We start from the raw sequence: 23,324 nt of genomic DNA on the forward strand, positions 1-23,324 counted from the left end.
CATTATAGCTGGGATATTACTGAACAAGACTCTCACAGAACTGTATGTGAATATTCAGTGGATTAGAGCACTGGCCAGTATCCACTGATACGATTCTGGATTCAAACAACCCCCTAAACCACACATGCTCTCTCACCATACACCAAACGGTTTGTGTTCTATTTAGTTAGTGAGTGAGCGAGTTTAGGTTTATGCCACTACCAGCAATATACCAGTAGTTTCACACCAGAAGATACCAGAAACTGGCTTCACACATTGTACCCATGTCGGGGTATCAGTCTGGTTTTAACCCAACTGCCCGGGTTCTGTTCGGAAAATGCGACTTACCATCCCTTACCATCAAGAACCAACCTCCTTGACATTACATTTCGGTCTTACCGGGTGATGGGGCGTTTGGTAACTGATAGTGATGGGGTTCGAACCCTAGGTATGGTGTCGTTTTCACCTTGTTTCATGAACTATACCAACCCATGTGGGTTTCACCAAAATGGTTATCCCCCTGTCTACTGTTATATCATGTTCATTTATTAAACTCTGATCTCTCCTTACGAAATCTGACCAGTGAACATCTAGGTTAGAGTTGGGCTACAGTAACCCTTGCTTGTTGCAAGACGCCACTAACAGGATCGGGTGGTCAGACTCACCGACTTGGTTGACATATCATTGTATCGGTGCTCAAGTCGATCACTGGATTGTCTGGTCCTGACTGACGCCATATACCTGGAATATTCATAACTGAATGGGTGTTGAACAGCAACCCATTAGGAAGCCAGTTTACTTTTATCTGTTTACGAGTTTAGTTCTCAGCTTGGAAACTGCACCTGAGTTAAAAGTCTCATCCCTTTGGTCCTGTTAGCTCTTGACCTGGTGATCACTTTCCCCTTGAACTTTGACATGTGGGCCCATCTTTGTCTTGTCATCAATGATCCCTTGGTGTGTGTCAGTGTGAGTATTATATCACAGCAGAGAATACCAGAAATGGGGTTCAGTCACCCAAGTGGAGAATTAACTCTCCATGATGAACGCTTTAACCACTAGGCAAAACCACTGCCCAAATACACTGGAACCACCATATTCTTGCAACAACCTTAAACAACAAACATGGAGTACTGGGTGCCATTGTACAAAAGAGCCTTTGCTATGACTGTTGTAAGTCTGTGTTGAGGATTGGGAGTTACAATCACCTTAGTGTGGAGAATGTGCTCTACAACTGCACCCTGGCAGATTCTATTCTTGATTAAACACAGTAAATGGGTGAGGGTCTATTTTGCAGAAAGTAGTCTGGAGAACTGAAAGAAGACAAGCTTGTATTTCATGAAAATATTTATTTCAGTACATGTCCTCTGGACTCAAAATATTTTCTCAGCAAATATTTTGCAGACACAATAGAGACATAACTGCTCAATGTCTGTGACATAGAATGGGTCACAAATACATTCTTGTATTACATTGCTGTACAAATTCATCCGACAAACTCGGAACCACTGAAAGACCTGTGGTCTGTCCTCCTTCAGACAATGTTCTACAGCCTGAACATTGAAACACAAAGAAGATGGTTGTTGGCATGCACACTTCCTCTTTCACATATCAAGTGTGTGAGCCAGTATGTATTTGTTCACTTCTTGACTTGGGTCAGTGTGGACATCAGGAAAATCCTGGATCTGCCTGAAGCTGAGACAACTGTTTCTCATCAACCTGGTCATCGTGCTGACTATCCTGTGTGTCAAGAGCCTGGTCATCTTCTGAACCTCTTGAACAGTGGATGTAGGGCTGCAGACTTCATGCTGCCGCTACCACTGCCTCTCTTGTACTCCATGTACACCGAGTCATCTGCTCCTGACATTGAGCTCATACTGCCAGCTTTGCGGAACACCTGAACACAGGAAGTGAGTCATGTATTTTCATGTTACCAATAGCAACTTGTGGATGTGATGGGTCAGTAAGGATCTTCATTACACATGGAACTTAAGTGAGCTGATAGTCTTCCACACCACAAACAGTCTACAATGATCTACCGTGCCAACAGTCTGTCACAATGCTGTTTAACCCTGGTCTACAAACTCCTCCCTACTATTTTAACTTTGGGTCTACCCTGCCACCCGTCTTCGCCTACCACCACACTAAACTATCTTACCCCAATCCACTCCATACCCCATCAAGCAAAATTACCCCTAGTCTACCCTCCTCCCCACAGTTCTTACTCTTGGTCTACCCTGCCATCAGTCTTCTCTTCCACCCCATGCAACAGTCTCACTCCAAGACTACCCCCTCTCCATCAGTCTTACCCCGGGTCTGCCACCGTCTGGGCCTCCCTCCTCCTCTGCGTCCTGATCAGTGGCAGCCAGCACCTTCTGCAACAGACTCATCTGCTCCTCCTTGGTGTTGTAGGCCAGCTCCTCCTGATCAACATACAACAACTCATTTAGGAAAAGATTCTGAAACTTTAGTATCACTGTGGCAATATAATTACAAAGACACTAATCTATGTAAAACAATAATTTTGCATCTAGTGTAAAGATTTCATTAATATTTATTGGTTTCATAAACTGCCCTCATTCTTCCAGAATACATGTCTAAATTGTGGAATTGGTGGCTGATTTGTATTTTCTTCTAAGCACAATCAACTAGGAGGCAGATTATACTTGATTATACTTATACCACCCAACCAAGAAGAGAAATAAACCCATGGTTTAAGTAAGATGAAGGATTGCTTTAAGCACCAGTTCCCTGTTTAACAAAGCTCTTGTAAGCCTAATATCTTGTAACTTTTCTTGTTTTCTCTGTTACAGCATAGGAGGCACAATGGCTACGAGAAAACTTCTGAGATCTTTGGCTTACGAGAGTTTTGTGAAATGGGGCCCAGACTACCTATCCTTGACAATAGATAGAGTAGTCTGACACACCTGGTCCATGCCGGCCAGCTTGGTGATGACTTTGTAGCTGTATCCCTGGTTGACGAGGAAACGCTGACGTTTGAGGGAGTACTGCATCTCCATAGTGTCCTGAGACACCAGGGTGTAGAAGAAGGCGTTGTACGTCTCCGCTGCTGAACCTGTCACACAACACACAGTGTAGGGGAGTCCAATCATAATTGTGGAATAAAATCTAGATCTGGCCCCTTTAAAAAGCACTAAGGTGATTGTAAGTCCCAAAGATCAGTTTAGAGCTTGTGAAAGGAGGCCCTGATCTGTAAACATACCTGAGGCTTAGGCTGATTACAGGACTGCAAAGCAAGCAAGGCATATGTGCTATTATCTAGGTGCTGACAGATATTTCCAATGGTCTGAGTAAACTGAGCACCGAACTCTCTTGTCGGCTGAAGTGTCTAACACTCAACCTACATCCCATGTGGCAAAGTAATGACCTGTTTCAAATCTGTGAGTGAGGGTGAACTCTGCAAAGTATTTCAGTTGTACTGATGTGTCTGTCTCAAACAAAGAGAAGGTGTGGATAAACAGAGATATATAATTGTCGATAAAACATTTACTTCCAAAGTGCAGAATTACATGATATGGAAAATTTATTAAATAAATATGATAGTGAGTGTAACCTTTCTTTGCCCTCAGAATTCTGCCCATTCTCTGAGCTTCCTGTCTTCGGGATCCTCCATGAGCAGATATCTGAATGAGGACGTTCGCCTCTGGCAGATCAAATGAAGTGTCTGCAACCTGAACACAGAGCTCAAGATAATTAAGTTGGATATTTGTGTAAAACAAACAACATAATACACAGCAAGACTGCATACAAATACTCCTTAAATATTTCAGAAACGTTTACATATGGCCATATAATGATCTAGATTGTAGTGCAGCCATCATATGTGTTTTACTCAGAAAGAGTCATAGACGCTTGATTTGTACACACTTCTGTAGTTAATTATGTTATCACTCCAACAGTACAAGAAACTGTATCGAAATGTCGCACTCATGCAATAAAGAAGTTGTTGTCCATAACAATTATCACAATTAACAATTTTATGATATGTGTTGCTTAACTTATTTAAAATGGTTGGTTTGTTGTCTAACATCACACTCAGCGGTATTCCAGCTATATGGCAGCAATGTGTAAATAATCAAGTCTGGACCAGACAACCAGTGATCAACAGCATGAACATCAATTTATGCAACTGGCATATGATGATATGTGTCTGACCATCAGATCCTGTTGGTGTCTCATACGACAAGAGTGGGTTGCTGAATATCAATAATAACCTAGATCTTCAGTGGTCTTCTTTTACGTAGCATGTATGAAAGTTTGATGTTATGATTTTGACATGTATGACTTGTGAGTATACACAAATTGTTACATTGTAATACATGTAAAGTCACACAAGAATGAATGGAGACGGTGCTGCTTTAAATGTCACCTTGTGTGAGTTTAGTTATATGCTGTTTTTAGCAATATTCCAGCAATATCACAGCAGGGGACATCAGAATGATCTTCTCACACTGTACCCATGTCACCTTGTGTGAGTTTAGTTATATGCTGTTTTTAGCAATATTCCAGCAACATCACAGCAGGGGACATCAGAATGATCTTCTCACACTGTACCCATGTCACCTTGTGTGAGTTTAGTTATATGCTGTTTTTAGCAATATTCCAGCAACATCACAGCAGGGGACATCAGAATGATCTTCTCACACTGTACCCATGTCACCTTGAGTGAGTTTAGTTATATGCTGTTTTTAGCAATATTCCAGCAATATCACAGCAGGGGACATCAGAATGATCTTCTCACACTGTACCCATGTCACCTTGTGTGAGTTTAGTTATATGCTGTTTTTAGCAATATTCCAGCAACATCACAGCAGGGGACATCAGAATGATCTTCTCAAACTGTACCCATGTCACCTTGTGTGAGTTTAGTTATATGCTGTTTTTAGCAATATTCCAGCAACATCACAGCCGGGGACATCAGAATGATCTGCTCACACTGTACCCATGTCACCTTGTGTGAGTTTAGTTATATGCTGTTTTTAGCAATATTCCAGCAATATCACAGCAGGGGACATCAGAATGATCTTCTCACACTGTACCCATGTCACCTTGTGTGAGTTTAGTTATATGCTGTTTTTAGCAATATTCCAGCAACATCACAGCAGGGGACATCAGAATGATCTTCTCACACTGTACCCATGTCACCTTGTGTGAGTTTAGTTATATGCTGTTTTTAGCAATATTCCAGCAATATCACAGCCGGGGACATCAGAATGATCTTCTCACACTGTACCCATGTCACCTTGTGAAGTATATCAGTTCTGTTGGGCTTGACATTGAAGGAAAAGATGAAGTAACAAATGTAGACCTGTACTACATTGGTGAAGGAAGGGTATATGCTGAATCAGCGGTTTGAATTCAAAATAATAGGAGCCTGGTGAGATAAAAGGAGGCAACTTTGTACAATGTCCAGATTCATAGTGAGTGAGTGAGTGAGTGAGTGAGTGAGTGAGTGAGTGAGTGAGTGAGTGAGTGAGTGAGTGAGTGAGTGAGTGAGTGAGTGAGTTTAGTTTTATGCTGCACTCAGCAGTATTCCAGCTGTATGGCAATGGTCTGTAAATAATCAAGTCTGGACCAGACATCAGATTTATAGATTAGTTGGACATCCACATGCCCCAGATAATTCCTTCCAGTATGAACATGGAATACAACAGTGCAAAAATGTATACCTTTGACACAAAGATTGTGTTGACTTTTGGGTTATGTACGAAGTTCTGAAGAATCTGAAGTCTCTCTCCCTGGCTGGTTGGACCGTACAAGTAGGGTCTGCAAGTCAGTTGTGTGGACTATATTATTTCACGGATGACATCAGACATTAAGAATATAAAAAGAACTTCACATCGTGATGCTGGTCATTTCGTCGACACAGTTTGAAATTTGTCACATAAAGAAATTTGTATTCAGTACCTCAACAATCAACGCTATCAGAAAACTAAAGGATACAGATATCTCTCCATCATATTGGAGAAACATTTATACCTTATAAAGTGAGTGAGTGAGTGAGTGAGTGAGTGAGAGAGAGAGAGAGATTAGTTTTACGCCACTCAGCAATATTCCAGCTATATAGCGGCGATCTGTAGATAATAGAGTCTGGACCAGACTCTGGTGTCAACCCAGTCAGTGAGCCTGATGACCAAATCCTGTTAGTCGCAGCTCACGACAAGCATATTTGCTGAAGGCCTATTCTACCTGGACCTTCACGGATCATACCTTATAAAGATATTGGTTGATCGTGATTGAGTGAAATGATTTGATCTCAAATCGGATGTACTGAGTAAATCCTATCCATTTCCTACACAAAACAGCAATTAGATACAGGGTGTACTGACTTAAGTACCAGCAAACATTCAAAGAAAGAAAGAAATTTACATTTCACAAAAACTACTTACTTATTTAGTTTGATAGCATAATGTTTGAGAGCAAACACATTGTCGGCAAACACAATGATCTTGTCGTTTCTTCTCTCATGGTAGCGGATGAGGAACTGACAGGCTCGGAACTTGTTAGGATTCATGCAGTACAGCAGCTGGAGGAGACAGAGGAGATGGAGGAGATGGAGGAGACTGAAGTACATGGAGGTCATTCCTATTGTATGTTCTAGTGAGTTATCTGAACTCAGTCCTTGAATCAATGGTCCGTCTGTTTAATGTACGTATCACTTCATATTGAGGAAGCCTTTCTTGGCTATTTTTTTGTTTTTGTTTTTTTCTGGTTTCTTGTAATTTCATCAAAAGATGGAGGAGAATTAATTGGGCTTACATAACAGAGAGTGTGAAAAATTAGTGGCTGAACACTGCATTAGGCATTATTCCAGGAATTAGAGGTGTGACGCTATATTGTAGTATTGATAGTCGCGATACTTTATCGCACAATAAATGTATCGATACTTTTATGTAAAAAACTACACTGTGACTTGATGTCAAAATATACGTTTCTATAGAAATAACTAAGGATAGCATATCGTAATGCGCATCGAATCGCATCATTTCAAGATATCGTGAATTTTTTTGTATTGTCACACCTGTACCAGGAATATCACAACATGTGTACATAAGAAGTGCACATTCATAGAATCTAGTACCAGTTTCTTCATAGACTTCATCTGTAGATATTCCCTGTAGAATTCTGGGGCCATTGGACACCACACCTGAAGAAAACATGGCACAATAACTCACTTGACAAAATTACAAATGTTACTTCACGAGCAGTGAAAGTTTATAGTCAGTTAACTCCCTTCTCTCAGGCGATGACATAAGTTACCCATATTTCAATGTACAAGGCAACATAACCTTACTTCAGCACACTGTACACGGGCAATGTAGCCAGCATTCTGTAATTCCATCCAGTTGGCCTCATACAACTTAGGGCCAATAAGGAAGTTGAGGTCAGCAATCTTGTCATCCTCTCGCACCAGTGTGGCAGTCAGCCCCAGTTTGCAGTGAGCATTGACAATTGTCAGTACCCGTCTGAACATCTTGGCTGGAATTGTCTGTACCTCTGTTACCAAACAAACACCAGAAGCTTAACATCAAAGAAGATAACAGATTAACAATGGGGAATAATATAGAACAGTCAGATAGCATGTATGGTTATCAATCATAATTATATCAACCCAGCTTCATCAAAGCACCTGAAAATATACAATGTCCACATTCATGGTGAGTGAGTGAGTTTAGTTTTATGCTGCACTCAGCAGTATTCCAGCTATATGACGGTGGTCTGTAAATAATCAAGTCTGGACCAGACATCAGATTAATAGACTAGTTGGACATCCACATGCCCCAGATAATTCCTTCCAGTATGAACATGGAATACAACAGTGCTAAAATGTATACCTTTGACACAAAGATTGTGTTGACTTTTGGGTTATGTGTGAAGTTCTGAAGAATCTGAAGTCTCTCTCCCTGGCTGGTTGAATCTCATGGCAACAAATAAGATAACACATGAAAGTACAAGTGTTGCTTTATTCCTTTCTAGGTTTCTACACAAGGCATGTATTGCACTGTGAGTATAATTCTGGAATAAAACAAAGGAACACTTGTACTAACAAAAAATGCTGTGGCTGACAGCACAAGCAATGATCCACCCTTATGGCCCTGCTATCTGAGAAAGAGATCTATCTGACAAAGAAGTATCTAGACAGGGAGATCTCCCTGTCAGATACTTCTAGACAGGGAGTCTACTGACTGTCCAGCAGCATGATGCCTCACTCCTGGCCCTGCCATCTGACAAAGAGATCTCCCTGTCAGATACTTCTAGACAGGGAGTCTACTAACCCACTCCTGGCCAACTATCTGATAAAGAGATCTCCCTGTCAGATACTTCTAGACAGAGAGTCTACTAACCCACTCCTGGCCAACTATCTGACAAAGAGATCTCCCTGTCAGATACTTCTAGACAGGGAGTCTACTAACCCACTCCTGGCCAACTATCTGACAAAGAGATCTCCCTGTCAGATACTTCTAGACAGGGAGTCTACTGACTGTCCAGCAGCATGATGCCTCACTCCTGGCCAACTATCTGACAAAGAGATCTCCCTGTCAGATACTTCTAGACAGGGAGTCTACTGACCCACTCCTGGCCCACTATCTGATAAAGAGTTCTCCCTGTCAGATACTTCTAGACAGGGAGTCTACTAACCCACTCCTGGCCCACTATCTGACAAAGAGATCTCCCTGTCAGATACTTCTAGACAGAGAGTCTACTGACCCACTCCTGGCCAACTATCTGACAAAGAGATCTCCCTGTCAGATACTTCTAGACAGAGAGTCTACTAACCCACTCCTGGCCAACTATCTGACAAAGAGATCTCCCTGTCAGATACTTCTAGACAGGGAGTCTACTGACCCACTCCTGGCCAACTATCTGACAAAGAGATCTCCCTGTCAGATACTTCTAGACAGGGAGTCTACTGACCCACTCCTGGCCAACTATCTGACAAAGAGATCTCCCTGTCAGATACTTCTAGACAGAGAGTCTACTGACCCACTCCTGGCCAACTATCTGACAAAGAGATCTCCCTGTCAGATACTTCTAGACAGAGAGTCTACTAACCCACTCCTGGCCAACTATCTGACAAAGAGATCTCCCTGTCAGATACTTCTAGACAGGGAGTCTACTGACCCACTCCTGGCCAACTATCTGACAAAGAGATCTCCCTGTCAGATACTTCTAGACAGGGAGTCTACTGACCGTCCAGCAGCATGATGCCCCACTCCTGGCTCTGCATCCACTCCATCATCTTCTCCGCCTCCCACGACCGCTTCATGGAGTGTGCCAACATGGAGTATGTGCTGATACAGATAGCGCAGCCTGCAGTACAAGGCGGGTTTACACAATCAGGACACACATCACACGACAGTTTTCATATTGTACCAACATCAACTCAACACCCTCATGTCAGCCAAGGATGCAAAGCCAAAGGGCCAATATGAGTGAGTGAATGAGTCTTAGTTTATATGCCGCTTTTAGCAATACTCCAGCAATACCATGGAGGGGAACACCAGAAATGGTGCCAATATGGGTGGTTGGTTAATGTCATACTCAGCAATATTCCAGCTAGATTACAATGGTCTGTAATCAATTATGTCTACACCAGACAATCCAGTGATCAACAGCATGAGCACTGAAGAATGCTACTGGGACACGATGACATGTGTTAACCAAGTTAGTGAACCTGACCACGCGATCTGCCAGCGAAGGCTATACATTTTCACCATATTTGGAAGACACTGTCACATGAAATCTAGCCAAATACATTCTTAACACTTAGGATGATCTCAAATGAATATTTAAAATGCACTGACAAGCCATATCTACATGGCTGGGTGTCATAAAGACTGGTCAGTAAATGACCCTTTATGACTGTGTGTTGGCTCTATTGCACATGCAAAATGTGTCATGTCTTTGAGAAGTATATGCCACTTGCAATAATTAGCATTCATCGGTCTAGCAACACACTTACCCATTGGTTTATCTTTGGCATCTGAGGTGAACCTACAGATCAGACTGTCATCTACTGTGGACCACATCTTGAACTGAAACACAATAACACTGGAGTTATCTGCCTTTGGTGTAAAAGGATCATGCTGATTATTGACATCAAGTGATCAGCTTGCTAAGATGACTTTATGCCAAAATAGAACTTTTGGTGAGTGAGTGAGTGAGTGAGTGAGTGAGTGAGTGAGTGTAGTATTACTCTACATTTAGCAATACTCCAGCAATATCACGTCAAAGAACACCAGAAATGACCTTCACTCATGGTACCAACTCATTTCTTTGGTGTGGTAAACGAATGCTTTGATCTTGACTCACCTGTGACCTCCATTGCTCCACTGACACACCAGATGTACACAGACATATGCAGCGTTTTCTCACGGTACAGGCAGCCGTTACTCCAACAAGAGTCTTTCCAGCACCTGGTGTCAAAACACAACAGTCATCATCACCAAAAAAATATAAACACAATTTCAATAACAATTGCTGCTTAAAGATATTGTAATATAAATTTTTTTTCAGAGGTAACACTAATTTCTGAATGTTCATTTTTTCAATATATAAGTGAAAATCAACACACCATGAAATGTAATGACTACCTACCGCAGGGTAGCACAATAACTCCTGAACGAGCCCTGCCATTGCCAAACATCTTCCGAAGACTCTTCTCCTGGTAGGGTCGCAGGACCGTGGACGGCTTCAGGTCCATGCTGAAATACAGAGGCACTGACTTCAATTTGGTACAGTTAGGAATACGAGTTCCCTCAGATAGAAACAAAATTCAGAACTTTCCCAACAAATTAGTGATCCCTATAGATTGTTGTGCTCAAGTAACGAAACTTTTCAATGCTGTTAGCACTCCTTACATGACTGAAACCAGTTTGCAGTACTCAGCAGGAGTGTTTGTAAATGTTGAGTGAATAATATAAACTGTGTGTGGAATTTATCAGGCAGGCTACTCAACTTCCAGATTACTTTCCTGTGTAAACAATCTGAGACCGTCTACATTGAGCGCTATATTTATTTAATTATCATTACTCACAGTCAAAGAATAAACTAGCCCTCCAGTTAGTAACACTATCTGTATCTTTGTTGTATTTTGAGAAAATCAAATAAATTTGGCCTTGACGGAATGGTGGAATCGATATGCATTTTCAGGATGTTTCCGAAAAATTCGGCAGGGCTGGCATCTCTGGAAATACCATACTCTGGTCAATCAGCTCAGCCTCCTAGCAATAGTGTTCTGTCATTAGTCTCCTTTAAGCTATAACAATAGTTTCATAAAGCTACATCTCTTCATTGAGACACACTGGGAGAGTAGTATTTGATGGTGTCTGTCCACTTGAGTTATAAATCCTTATTCTTTGTTTCATAGCTCTACTTTCCTTGATCTACTCACTTCACATCTGGGTTGACTGTATCATTCCTAAAGTCATACTCTGCTAGCAGAGGATGCTCCAGTTCTATACATCTGAAAGAGACAATACATTTCAAGTACATCTGTAAATCCATTGAGCTAAAAGCTCTCATCATGAATCCATCTGAGATGGAGAGAGAGAGTGTGTGTGAGAGAGAAAGAGAGAGTGAGAGAGTAAATGTGTGTCTCTCTGTGTCTCTGAATGTCTCAGACTCTGGATGTATGCTCTCTGGTGATTGATTTGTTTAGTCTATTAGCATGTGTTGGGACTGCTCATGTGCCTGTGAATCTAACTCCATACTAAGTAGATGTCTGATGATGATGATGACGATGAAGACGAAGACAATGACGATGATGGTTTAACATGAACTTTCCGACATAATGCATATTCCTCACATGGCACCGCCACTTTCAGAGCTTTATCAAAAGATGCATGATTTGACCAAAAGATACGGCGACCCAAAAGGGGCATTAGGACTACATGATAAAATTTGTATGCATTTTGAACTGAGGGCAGATTGTCTGTAAGAGTCCATTTCTATATCAGTATGTCTGACCCTTGTGATGCTGTGCTTGAGTGTCTGTCTGTATCTGAGTGTCAATGGGTCAGTCTGTCTGACTGCCTGTCAGTCTCACCGTTTCTGCACATCCTCTACACGCTCCTGCAGCACCTCAAAAGACACAGTTTTCAATTCATTATCATCCTCATCATCTTCCTCCTTGTCCAGCTTGTCATAGTAGTCAAATATATCATCTGGCACTTTGTTCTCATCTGTTTCCATCTCCCCCTCAGCCCCTGTTGCTGTCTGATCCGCCTGTGACGATGACCCTGCTGCAGACGCAGCTGGCTTGTTTAGCTAGACATTCAATCAGACGGATTCAATATTTCTGTTAGTAGTCAAATTGCAAAGATTTATCAAAGAACAACAGTTCTATCAAACATGGCTGTCTTCTACATTCCATAAGAACATGGTAATGGCGGCGGTATCATTCCAGGAAATATTTCAGAGAGTGAGATAGTTTTACAGAGTTTTGAAATATATTCAACTTATGTGTCAGCTTATTGTTGAGAACACTACTTGAGTGCAACCCACGAGCATCATTCTATAGATGACAAACCACGAGATGAAATCAGATTAAAGATGAAATTCAAACTTATGAACTTTAGTTTGTGGCAAGTCTAAGGGAAACAACGCTACAAAACAGAGGCTTGTGATGAAACTAAGGGAAACAACTCTACAGAACATAAACAGGTGGCAAGACTAAGGGAAACAACTCTGCAGAACATAAGCAGGTGGCAAGACTAGGGGAATTACTCTCACAACATGTATGTGGCAAGACTAAGGGAAACAACTCTGCAGAACATAGGCTTGTGGCATGACTAATGGAAATACTCTCACAACATAGGTATGTGGCAAGATTAAGGGAAACAGCTTGGCAGTGACAATTCCAACAATTTACGTGCCTGGGCATTATTGTTGAGAGAGCTTATTACACCTGAAGTGATAACTTAATAGCACCTCTCCCTCGCACAAAGGTAAGATGCATCTAGTGTTAACCTCCATGACAAGCTGACATACCTGCAGTGCTGACTTCCCTGACACCTCTCCCTTGATAAAACCATCGGCAGTGGCTTCTTCGTCTACATCTTCACGCTTCCGACACTCCTGGATAATAGGATCCTTCAGCAGCTTCTGTAGGACATCCTGTGTGCAGAAAGAAGGACTTACTTCAACAAGTCACAGTTTGTTCATGGGTGATCACAACACATGGCGGTAAGGTAAATCTAACAACACAACAAAGTTAAGTACCACACGCACCAAAATTGAAAGCATGATCAATGTCAAGAGAATATACTTGAATGAAATGTAACCATCCTGTGACATTTTCAACGATGGCTAGAATCTAGGACCTGCCTTGATGTATGTCATAGATATCAAAAAGGGTTAACAAGACATCCATTGATTGATAAATAACAGAGATGTTACTTTGAGCAAACATGCCATACATGTCTGAAATAAATGAAGGTAATTCACGTCACTTGTGAGGTGAGGCATGTTTACCAACAACACAGCACCCTGAACATAATTTAGAACTAGTCCAAGAATAAAGTCCTTCAATACGGGTTAATATAAGAAAGTGAATGAGTGAGTTTAGTTTTACGCCGCACTCAGCAATATTCCAGCTATATGGCAGCGGTCTGTAAATAATCGAGTCTGGACCAGACAATCCAGTGATCAACAACATGAGCATCGATTTGCGCACTTGGGAACCGATGACATGTGTCAACCAAGTCAGCGAGTCTGACTACCTGATACCCAATCCTGTTAGTCACCGCCTACAACAAGCGCAGTCACCTTTTATGGCAAGCAGGGGTTGCTTAAGGCCTTTTCTACCCTGGGACCTTCACGGGTCTAATATAAGAAAACATACATGAGAAAGGAATTACTGGATGAGACACACAAGGAACTCACTGGATGCTGGCTCTCCACAAAGTATCTGTTGTGCTTCAGAACCAGTTTCACCTTCCCGTAACTCAGAGTGCACAGCTGCCACAGAAGGAACAGATAGACACAATTTCACACCAACCTTCAGCACATCAGCGAGAAAAGAAGTCCAGTTATTTTGAAAAGGAAAACCCAAAGTGGTCATCGTCTTGCTGTAGTGACCTACTTTGCAATCCTTGTCCTCATGGAAAGAAAAGGATTCTGTCCTTGAATGTCCACTTAATTATCACTTCTGAATTATTCGATCAGCGAATGTGAAAACAACAAAGTAACATATCCATTCTTTGAAGTAGGTAAACAATTACACAAAGACAAAGATATCATGTTATTACTCAGTGATAACTTAAGATTGACAATAATCTCCCACAAAAAGGTTTAATGTGAGGTATTTATACATATGGTACAAGGATTATTGTCCTATATTTTTCACAAACCTTTATAAACTCAATGATTCCGTTAGGGAGTGATGTTTTGCTGAGTCGGCGGAGATACTCAATGATGTCGTTTGTCTCTAGGCCCACAGACACAGCGGCATACAAGGAGTAGGCGGTCAGTTTGTACTCATGTATGTGGAGAGGTCGACACACAGGCTGCAACAACACTCACATCTACATATGGCCCCACTTCATTTGGTTCAGGGACTTTTTGTGGATGAAAAGCGAAGTACTCCTGGACATACCGACATGTCAGGCAAAGTTTGGTGAAAAACTTTTTACTCGAAATCTTTTTCTCTGAGACAGAGACTGTTTTCAAAAAAGACTGAGTAAATAAGCATATTCCATCCTTGATTCTGACATCAGTGAGATACATGACATTTCTACGTAGCAACAACATACGATGAATGCTATCAGTTTAGATATTTCTAAGTTTTAAATGTTATGGACATATGGTGCACACCTTTATTTAGAGCAGGATGTCGGTTCATGTGGATAAATTGATGATAAAACATTAAAAGCAGTTTTTTAGGCAGAGGGCAAACTGGTGTAGTTTTCTTCTTGCACTATTTATCAATTAATCACAAACAAAACTGAGATGATATCAATATTTTGCAGGTCCACCACAGTATTAACAAATCATGTTAGTACCAGGTTTGTAACTGATTACAACATTAATGTTGGAATACAAACATGTCGACTCTCACCTCAGATATGGCGATGAGGAAGTCATGGGCATGTTTATAGACAGGGGAAAACGATTCCAGGAACACATGGCCATTTGGTGCCTGTAACAATCAATGACTGATGATGAACACATTACCATGACTAAACTATATTGTATTCATCCAGACCTGAGGAAGTCTGGGTCAGAATTGGTCCTCAGGTACCCACGCTTGTCCTTAAAGTGAGCGAGTTTAGTTTTACGTCGCATTCAGCATATTATTCCTGTTATACAGTAGCAGTCTGTAATTAATCAGGTCTAGACCATCCCATCCTGTGGTCAACAACATGAGCATCATCTACGCACTTGGGATACAATAACGTGTCAACGAAGTCGGCGAGTCTGACCACCCGATCCCGTTAGTCGCCTCTCATAACAAGCATGGGTTACTGGAAACCAATTATAACACAGATCTTCACGGGTTTGACAGTAGGGAATAGACTGTCAGGCTCGTTGACTTGGTTGAAGCAATGTCATAGTATCCCAGTTGTGTGTGGTGTTGACCAACAAACAAACAAATCAAAGTAACTTGTCAACGTGAGATTGACATCATGAGAGCAAAATCAAACCTGGTGATTGATATCATGGGCAGTCACCTCTGATGACATGCAGTCAATCAAATCCCCGATCGATGGGTTGTTCAGTTCAAGGCCATCCATGAATTTTTTTAAAGGGATCACCTACCACCCACAAGGGTCTCGAGTTGTGGTCAAGCTTCAGTTCAAGCATCTTGCGATAATCCTTGGCTCCAAACTCATCTTCAACACTTCTCTCTTCCACCTGCTTAGATGCAACTGTTGCGATGTCTACAAAATATGAAGTCACAATCAAGGAGTGAGTGTGTATGGTTTTACACTGCTTTATTCCCAAATATCATGGAAGGGGGACATCAGAAATGGGCTTCACAAATTGCACTTATATGTTGAATATTGAACTCCGGCCTTCAGAGTGACAAGTGGATGCTTTAACCAAGCGGTTACCCCAACACTCTCACAATCAGAACTAAAACAGTGAAAACATCTTGATTGTTAGCTACAGTACCACATTCTACCTCAGATTCTTCAAAGGGGTTTGGGGTCAGACTACTTCTTGCTAATCTATGAAAATGGAAAATGACAGATTCTGACTGATCTTTTTTTTATTTCAGACACCATAACTACTACTTCTTACTGAAACAGCTGATAGTTGATTTCCAAACATTGAAAAGTTTTTAACAACACTGCAGTAAATGGCATTTAGATGTTGGCATATAAAAGAGGAACATTTTTTTATGGATAGCTGGAGGTGCTAACCCTGAATTGTGAATCATGATCAACACAATTATTGTTACAGTAATAATTGCAAATGACACCAAAAGTCAACTGGTATCAAACTTATTGTTACTTGATTGGACTTTTCACAAAAATATTTGGACTTTTTCAGCATCCCTGTGGATGCGCTGATGAATTTTGTTGCGTCCACAGTCAATTCATATGTGTATAGGACACATAAATTCATGGCTTGTAAATCCCTGGCTAATACATCCCTAATGCATACCAGTATCTAATCAAGGCCAGTCAAGAATAGCCCTTCCCTACACTTGCCCATCTGGCTTCAGCGCCATTATCTATAATTGCACAAAAACCTCAGAATTGGCATCACACTGTACATCAACCTCTTCAGTTGTATGAATTCAAATATCATTTATATCCTCATTATTATCTTTGTGCATTATGTGGTTATCACTTTCTTGGCAACATATTTAGCATGTACACCAAGTGAGTGAGTTTATTTTAAGTCACTTATAGCAATAGCAGGATGTAGAACACCAGGAATGGGCGTCACACATTGCACTTATGTGGGGAATCAAACCCAGGCCTTTGGCGTGACGATCAAACACCTTAACCACTTGACCACCACACTGCCCCACATCCACACAGAAATGTCTCATCAACTGCAGTTGATCCTCTTCAACAAATTGTGATCAAATGAAGTTTTGGCATGCCTTTAGTATGGATCTGGCAAGGCAGTGGTTGATAGCATGAAAACCATTGGGTCATAATGATGGATTTACAAATAAACCTGTGGTAGATATGTAAAGTTAGAAGACTCGTTAAATCACTGAAATAATGATGTTTGACACTCCACTATCTTTCCAAATTTGTATCCTGACACTTGATTAGTTTGAAATGTTGCCTACTCACTTAACCCCCTGGATGCCGACTTTTTTTTCAGGCGCACATTTTCATAAAGTTTGAAAAGTGAACGTTGTGCGAGATTTGTGCTCGCGTGGTCCTGGATCTGCGTACGGCTATGAAATTGCACAGACATGTAGAATATTTGATTTCCTATCCGTTGGTATAAATATAATTGCGGCTACCTCAGGGGTTTGAGAAATAGACACTGCTAAAAGTTGTACAAAACTTTTGTGTGTGTTAAAAAACAGTAAATTTTTCAGTTTTTTATCGTGCACCAATAAAAGCACTCTGCTACGATTTTTTTAATTTGGCATCTTTAAGGAAAGTGTGAGCGAAGAAAATACAGCTTGATATCTGAACGACATAAGTGTATATGAAATGGATGTACGTGCTAATGCATAACGTCATACTCACAAAATCAAAAATGACCTGCAATAAATGTCAAAAATCGATTTTCTACTATGACGTCAAACGTCGACAGAGATGTCATGCACGTATAAAGATAAGGGGGCATAACTCAGCTATGGTTTACATTAGGTCAATGTAACTCCGATCACATGGAGAGAATTTGCTGAGGATATGGACAGTATATTTTCGTGATGTTTTGTTCACAGTGAACCAAACTATTCCAATACAAATTTCCCCAATGTGAGAGGATACCTTTTGGTAGTTTCACAATTTGTAAGAAGAGATGCAAGAGTACTACATCAAAAATCAGGCAATAGCGATTTGGATGTCCCTATCCGATACATATTTTAGTTCTTAGATTCCCATATTCTCTTGCTTGTGTATATGTATTTTTATTAATTTTCCATCATTATTAACGGAGTAACAGCCACATTTTGAAACATAATGAAATAATTGAAAATAATGCCACATTTTAGTTGACGTCACAGCATGTTTTATGCATTTTGTGACGTCGGAAAAAGACTACTCTGGTTGCTGATTAGTATATATCTAACCTAATTTCCACTCAATGTGTAAAAGATATCGGCTTCTGTGTCAGAATTCAACACTTTTTAGCCAAAATATAAAATGAATGGTTTTATCACTGAAATAGTGTCCTGAATATATCAACAATTGCACGGCTTTATTACATATCTTATTGTGAGCAACACGCGCACCTGCCTAGCATCAATTTAGCCCAAATGAAAATTTCACAACACCTGAATATTCATTGAGTATTCATTTAGGAAAAAGACTTTTCTTCTCATGATTATGAAATCAATTCCCTTCATAAATATGCAATGAAAGGTACAAAGAGATCGCTTTTTCAGTAAAGAAGTATTAGAAAATGGACGTAATGCTTGTCGAAATTAAGACTTGACCTGATGTATATATTTTTAACAATTTCCGTATAAATATTGTTTGAGTTAGACATTCTGCCATCAGATATATTTTAATCGCATTTGAATTGACTTTATTATCGAAAAACAATGATAATGAATCATGAAACGTTTTGACAAAGTCGCACCTGGTCATTAATATTCATAATAGTTTTGTCTATAAATACAACACAAACCAATACAATGAACAAGACAATTCCTTTAAATAGTAGTATGTGTGCCCCTACATTTGATAAACTGTACAAATCATTTTCATTAATATTATCCGTTTTACTTCTAAGTTGGAATTATATCGCTTTTTATTAACCTGTTCATATGTAGCTGCAATATTTGTCCCAACGTATTGAATATTGCACATCACGTGAACTAAAGCACATGCTTCAGTAATGGCTACGTGTGATCTTCCAACACTTGTGTAGAGGCTTAAAATGTGGTATAATACACTTACTGAGTCAATTTCCCATGTAAATATTATTCAAACAATCAAAAGCTTTCAAAGAATAAAAACAGATACCTTATATCCACACATGCTATGGTGTTGAACATGGATATATGTAGATACTGAAATCAGTTTCATGAAAAAGTATCTGAACGATGCGCAAAATATACATCACAATACTAAAAGTGCAATCGGAATGGTATGGGCATTGTGTTTACTCTTGTTCAATCGACCTTCACCTCAAAGAAATTGCCTAATATGTGCAACAATGTTGACGTATGACATCACTACCTATGACCGATTTCTTTCAAAATGGCGGCTTCGCTGAGAAGGGAACGCAGGATTTTGCGACGACTTTTTGCTTGATTCAGGGATCTTTTGTATATAAATGTGAGCTGTAAGTAATCAGAATTATTCTGACTATCTGTGTATTGTGATATGTTCTTATCGTTTACATTGTAAATGACGGAAGAAGCCAGAAATGCCGATAAGTACCGTTGTCGTTCTCCGTGATTTTGCGTCAGTCATGGCGTCACGCTGCACTAAAAGTTCGACAGTTTCTTAAGAATAACCAAATTATTTCATTGTATCTATTTTCAATTTGCTATTTTTTGCCACGATACTCTTCCCCTGAATATACTAAGCGTATTGAGCCATTGTAAGCAATGATTAGAGGGCTGGATGTTGGGAAATTTCCGAAAATGCTACGCAGTGTAAAATTGGAATTTTCTTTGTTTACATTTCAGTCAAACGCTGTCTTTCGAGCACAGCGTTCGTTTTCAAACAAAATATATTTCGTTTCGTTTTGTCTAGACAGTTGGTATTGGTGACAAAGACTATTTGTAATTTGATTCTAAGATATATGGGGAATTCAATGATGCATTTGTCGCAGCTAACTATGAAGTATACATGATGTGATGGACTTCTCAATACCGGCTTCTCGAAACGTGATTTTGTAAACACTATCCAATATGGCGGAAAGCGCACTTCGGCGTTCGTGTAAGTGTATTTTCGAAAACATCCCAACCAATTCTGGGTACATCGGTGACGTTTCAAAATTATCACTCCTGGTTACATGAAAACTTGATATCAGTGATCATCAATATGCTATTTTTGAAATTCACCACTCCCAGTAATTATCCGATTTTCACATTTCAAAACATACTGCAAATAACGCTGTGAATCTCGATTTTGTATAGTTTGAAAAATGGCGACATTTACGAAGAAGCCTATTTTGAAAGGCGATTTTAAGCACTTTAGCTTGGTCTGAGATGATAGTGGATGGTATCAAGAAACTGGGAATTTTCCGCAGAATTCAAAACTGTGAAGTATTTATATATGCGTGGTATATTTAGAATTTTATTGGACTTCCAAGTGAGGTATGTAGAGGAAGGACATATATGTCCCTGTGGCATCCAGGGGGTTAAACAGTAGTTCTGCATGAACTTAGTTACAAAGACATACGGTCTGATGTGTAAAATATTGCAGATCTCTGTCACTATAGTAACAACCTTTGACATTATCAGCATCCTGGGATTCATCATCAAAGTCATCATATTCTACTTCAACGACCTTGGCCTTCTTCGATGATCTCTCTCCTGAAACATAAGCACATGAACAAATCACAGTCCAAATTATAGATAACAAACATATCTGCCTGATCAGTACATATATGAGACCACACCCTCAATTTTTATGTCGTCAACAATTCCAAGAAACGATAGTTCCTGTAAACTAACAACACCTTATCAAAAGAAGCATTAAGCTGCCTAAATCAGAACATTAGGTAGTTATAACCTTTTCCATTCATCTGCTATCCTTTTCAAAATGAAGTGAGTATGTGAGATCAGTTTTACGCTGCATTCAACAACAGTCCAGCTATATGGCAGCAGTCTGGAAATAATCCAGTCAGGACCAGATAATCCAGTGATCAACATCATGAACATCCATCTCTGCACAACTGGGATATGATGACATAGGTCAACCAAGTCAGCAAGTCTGACCACCTGATCCAAATAGTCATCTTTTACAACAAGCATGGGTTACTAAAGATCAAATTTTACCCGGATCTTCACAGGTTCAAAGTGAAGACTTACTGAAAGTCATGTTCTTTTGATCCTACCATATTAACCAATGTTAACATTTGTTCTGGATCATCCACGGAAAATAACTCCAATTCCTTATTGCAACTGCTGAAATACTAATATTTGCTACACTGTCCTATTCTATAGTGTCTTCAAGTTCAGAACATTTTTCATAACTATCTCCAACACTGATATTACAGGTTTAAGATTGCTAATAATGTAAATACATGTATGTTTCCAGTCAAAATCAGGATTGTTCGGTACCACAGAAAAATAGGGAAGCAGTTCACAATGTTTTGCCTTGGCACTCTTTTACGTAAATATGTACAAAATATACATATATATACATATATACATATATATAATAAATTTTGCTGCTGTCAGTGTTGTAAACCATTCATGATATTTAATGGACTGTTTCTGTCTTCTTTTGGGGTATCTAAACAAACTCTTTAGCAATAGAAGTATTATGGGCAAAACATTCAAAGAAGAGTTCATTTAATTCCCAATGAGCAGTCTTTGCATCTTTATGAAACACTATGATGATGAATAAGACCACATATCACACCATCTTAAGACTCTGTGGTTCTTAGGCTTCCGTGGTATTTTCTAATGACATAATTTCATAAAAAATCATGCCACCTATCTTTTCATGTCACATATTGTTAACATAATATAAACTGAACATATTTAGACATTTTCTCAACTGGAAATTAATGCTCACGAAATGTGAGTATTGAGTAAATTCTTTAAAAATGTTGAATGTATTGCAGTTTATAAACTTTGTTATTATTATAAATCTACATTGACACTAGGGCTGCAACCAATACACCATGTGGCGAATATTCACAAATATTGGGTAATGAATATGAATAATTATTCACGAAAGTCGAATGTAATATTGTGGCTATGTGATTGATGCACAATACGGAACCCACATGTTGATTGTTAATTTGCCGTTATAACTAGTGATGTGAGATGAGATGACACTCAAATTTGGTATGTAACACTAACAGACTAATATTTACACTCCGTAGTACCATGTGCAGCTGTTGCAAACTAACATGACTTGCGCTACTGCAATGTTAGTACATATTCCATTCTCGAATATCTCACTTTAATGAGGGATCCAGTAAAACATGCTCAGACAAAAAAAATGTAAATATTAATTTATATTCAGTTCATGAATAGCAAACTGTATTCATGAAGGGCTATGGTTTGATTTACCGAATATGTGAGTGTATCATAACAGCCCTAAATGACACTTCTGCATAGGACGTTGCTAAGGTGTGAGATTGTGACATGCTGTGTACCTGTATATTTACTCTATGTCAAACAAATAAATGATGTCAACAGCCACTTGAAGTTCAGAATGACAAGAGTGTTTCATTGACATTAAATGACACAAAGGTGTAATCATCTAACACTATATTATGTTTATACGTATCAGTGATACTGATAGTATTCATATTCATAAATTTCTTAATACCAAGAAAACCCATGATGCAAGGGTATGTGTTTGAGGTTTCATAACGTTTGTGTAATACAGTTTAGTGTTTGAGATAAGCAAGTTTGACAGTATTTTGTCCATGTCCAAAATTGGACCTGTGGACATTAGGTGACATCTTGTAAACGAACATAGAGGGAGAATCGGGAAATATGTTTCTATACTCATGTGCTGACAAACGCTTAAAAATATTTTTTTTCCAAAATTAAAACCTTTAATTTATTAATGGTTGGGCCATACATTGATACACTACCTTACAGTACTCGTCAGTAGACAGAATTCTGGTTCCATACAGTGTGACAATCTGTTAGTAAATGGACAACTATAATATTTCCACTTAAGTTACCTTTATCACGTTTGTCCTTTTTACTTCCACCCATTCTATACTAGAGTTTCTTATTCATGTCATGTCAAGACGTTCCTCTCAAGCGAGCTTCTATCAGCACTTTTGAGATAACTCTTTGGTAAACAGAGTTAAATAGCGCAATTTCCGGGTTTTTCAAAAGTGGGAATATTCACCGAATAGTGAAGGTTTCCAGACAGTTACCACATTTGATGGTAATCCGTTTTACAACTAAATCACATTGTAACAAGATAAAAAATCCGACAAAAAATGTGAAAAACGAACAAACTTACATAACATTTAGTGATAATTAATGGCCCCTTATTTCATTTTTATTTTGGCCCATCATTTTA

The 23,324-nt window shown here is 39.5% G+C and overlaps 1 protein-coding gene across 1 annotated transcript; it reads right to left on the minus strand.

The window, feature by feature from the left end:
- Window positions 1-1,305: 1,305 nt before the first annotated feature.
- On the minus strand, window positions 1,306-23,129 carry LOC137255749 (general transcription and DNA repair factor IIH helicase/translocase subunit XPB-like). The gene is made up of 21 exons (XM_067793259.1): window positions 22,975-23,129; window positions 20,549-20,635; window positions 15,760-15,881; window positions 15,059-15,139; window positions 14,352-14,507; window positions 13,885-13,959; window positions 12,991-13,116; window positions 12,047-12,267; window positions 11,393-11,464; window positions 10,597-10,703; window positions 10,312-10,415; window positions 9,962-10,034; window positions 9,190-9,309; window positions 7,292-7,494; window positions 7,079-7,144; window positions 6,387-6,523; window positions 5,667-5,763; window positions 3,551-3,668; window positions 2,904-3,052; window positions 2,286-2,399; window positions 1,306-1,873 (listed from the first exon to the last, which is right to left on the minus strand). The coding sequence occupies exons 1-21, from the start codon at window positions 23,006-23,008 to the stop codon at window positions 1,736-1,738; spliced, it is 2,400 nt and encodes a 799-aa protein (XP_067649360.1). The 5' UTR covers window positions 23,009-23,129; the 3' UTR covers window positions 1,306-1,735.
- Between the last annotated feature and the right edge of the window lie 195 nt (window positions 23,130-23,324).

Source organism: Haliotis asinina, chromosome 11 (genome assembly GCF_037392515.1).
Source record: "Haliotis asinina isolate JCU_RB_2024 chromosome 11, JCU_Hal_asi_v2, whole genome shotgun sequence".
In the NCBI taxonomy this organism is placed as follows: domain Eukaryota; kingdom Metazoa; phylum Mollusca; class Gastropoda; order Lepetellida; family Haliotidae; genus Haliotis; species Haliotis asinina.

Coding starts and splice junctions, on each gene's coding strand:
- LOC137255749 (XM_067793259.1), bottom strand. CDS start 23,008: ATGGGTGGAAGTAAAAAGGACAAACGTGATAAAG. Junction 7,145..7,291: donor CCCGTGTACAGTGTGCTGAA/GTAAGGTTATGT, acceptor TGTTTTCTTCAG/GTGTGGTGTCCAATGGCCCC. Junction 3,053..3,550: donor AATTCTGAGGGCAAAGAAAG/GTTACACTCACT, acceptor GTTGTGTGACAG/GTTCAGCAGCGGAGACGTAC.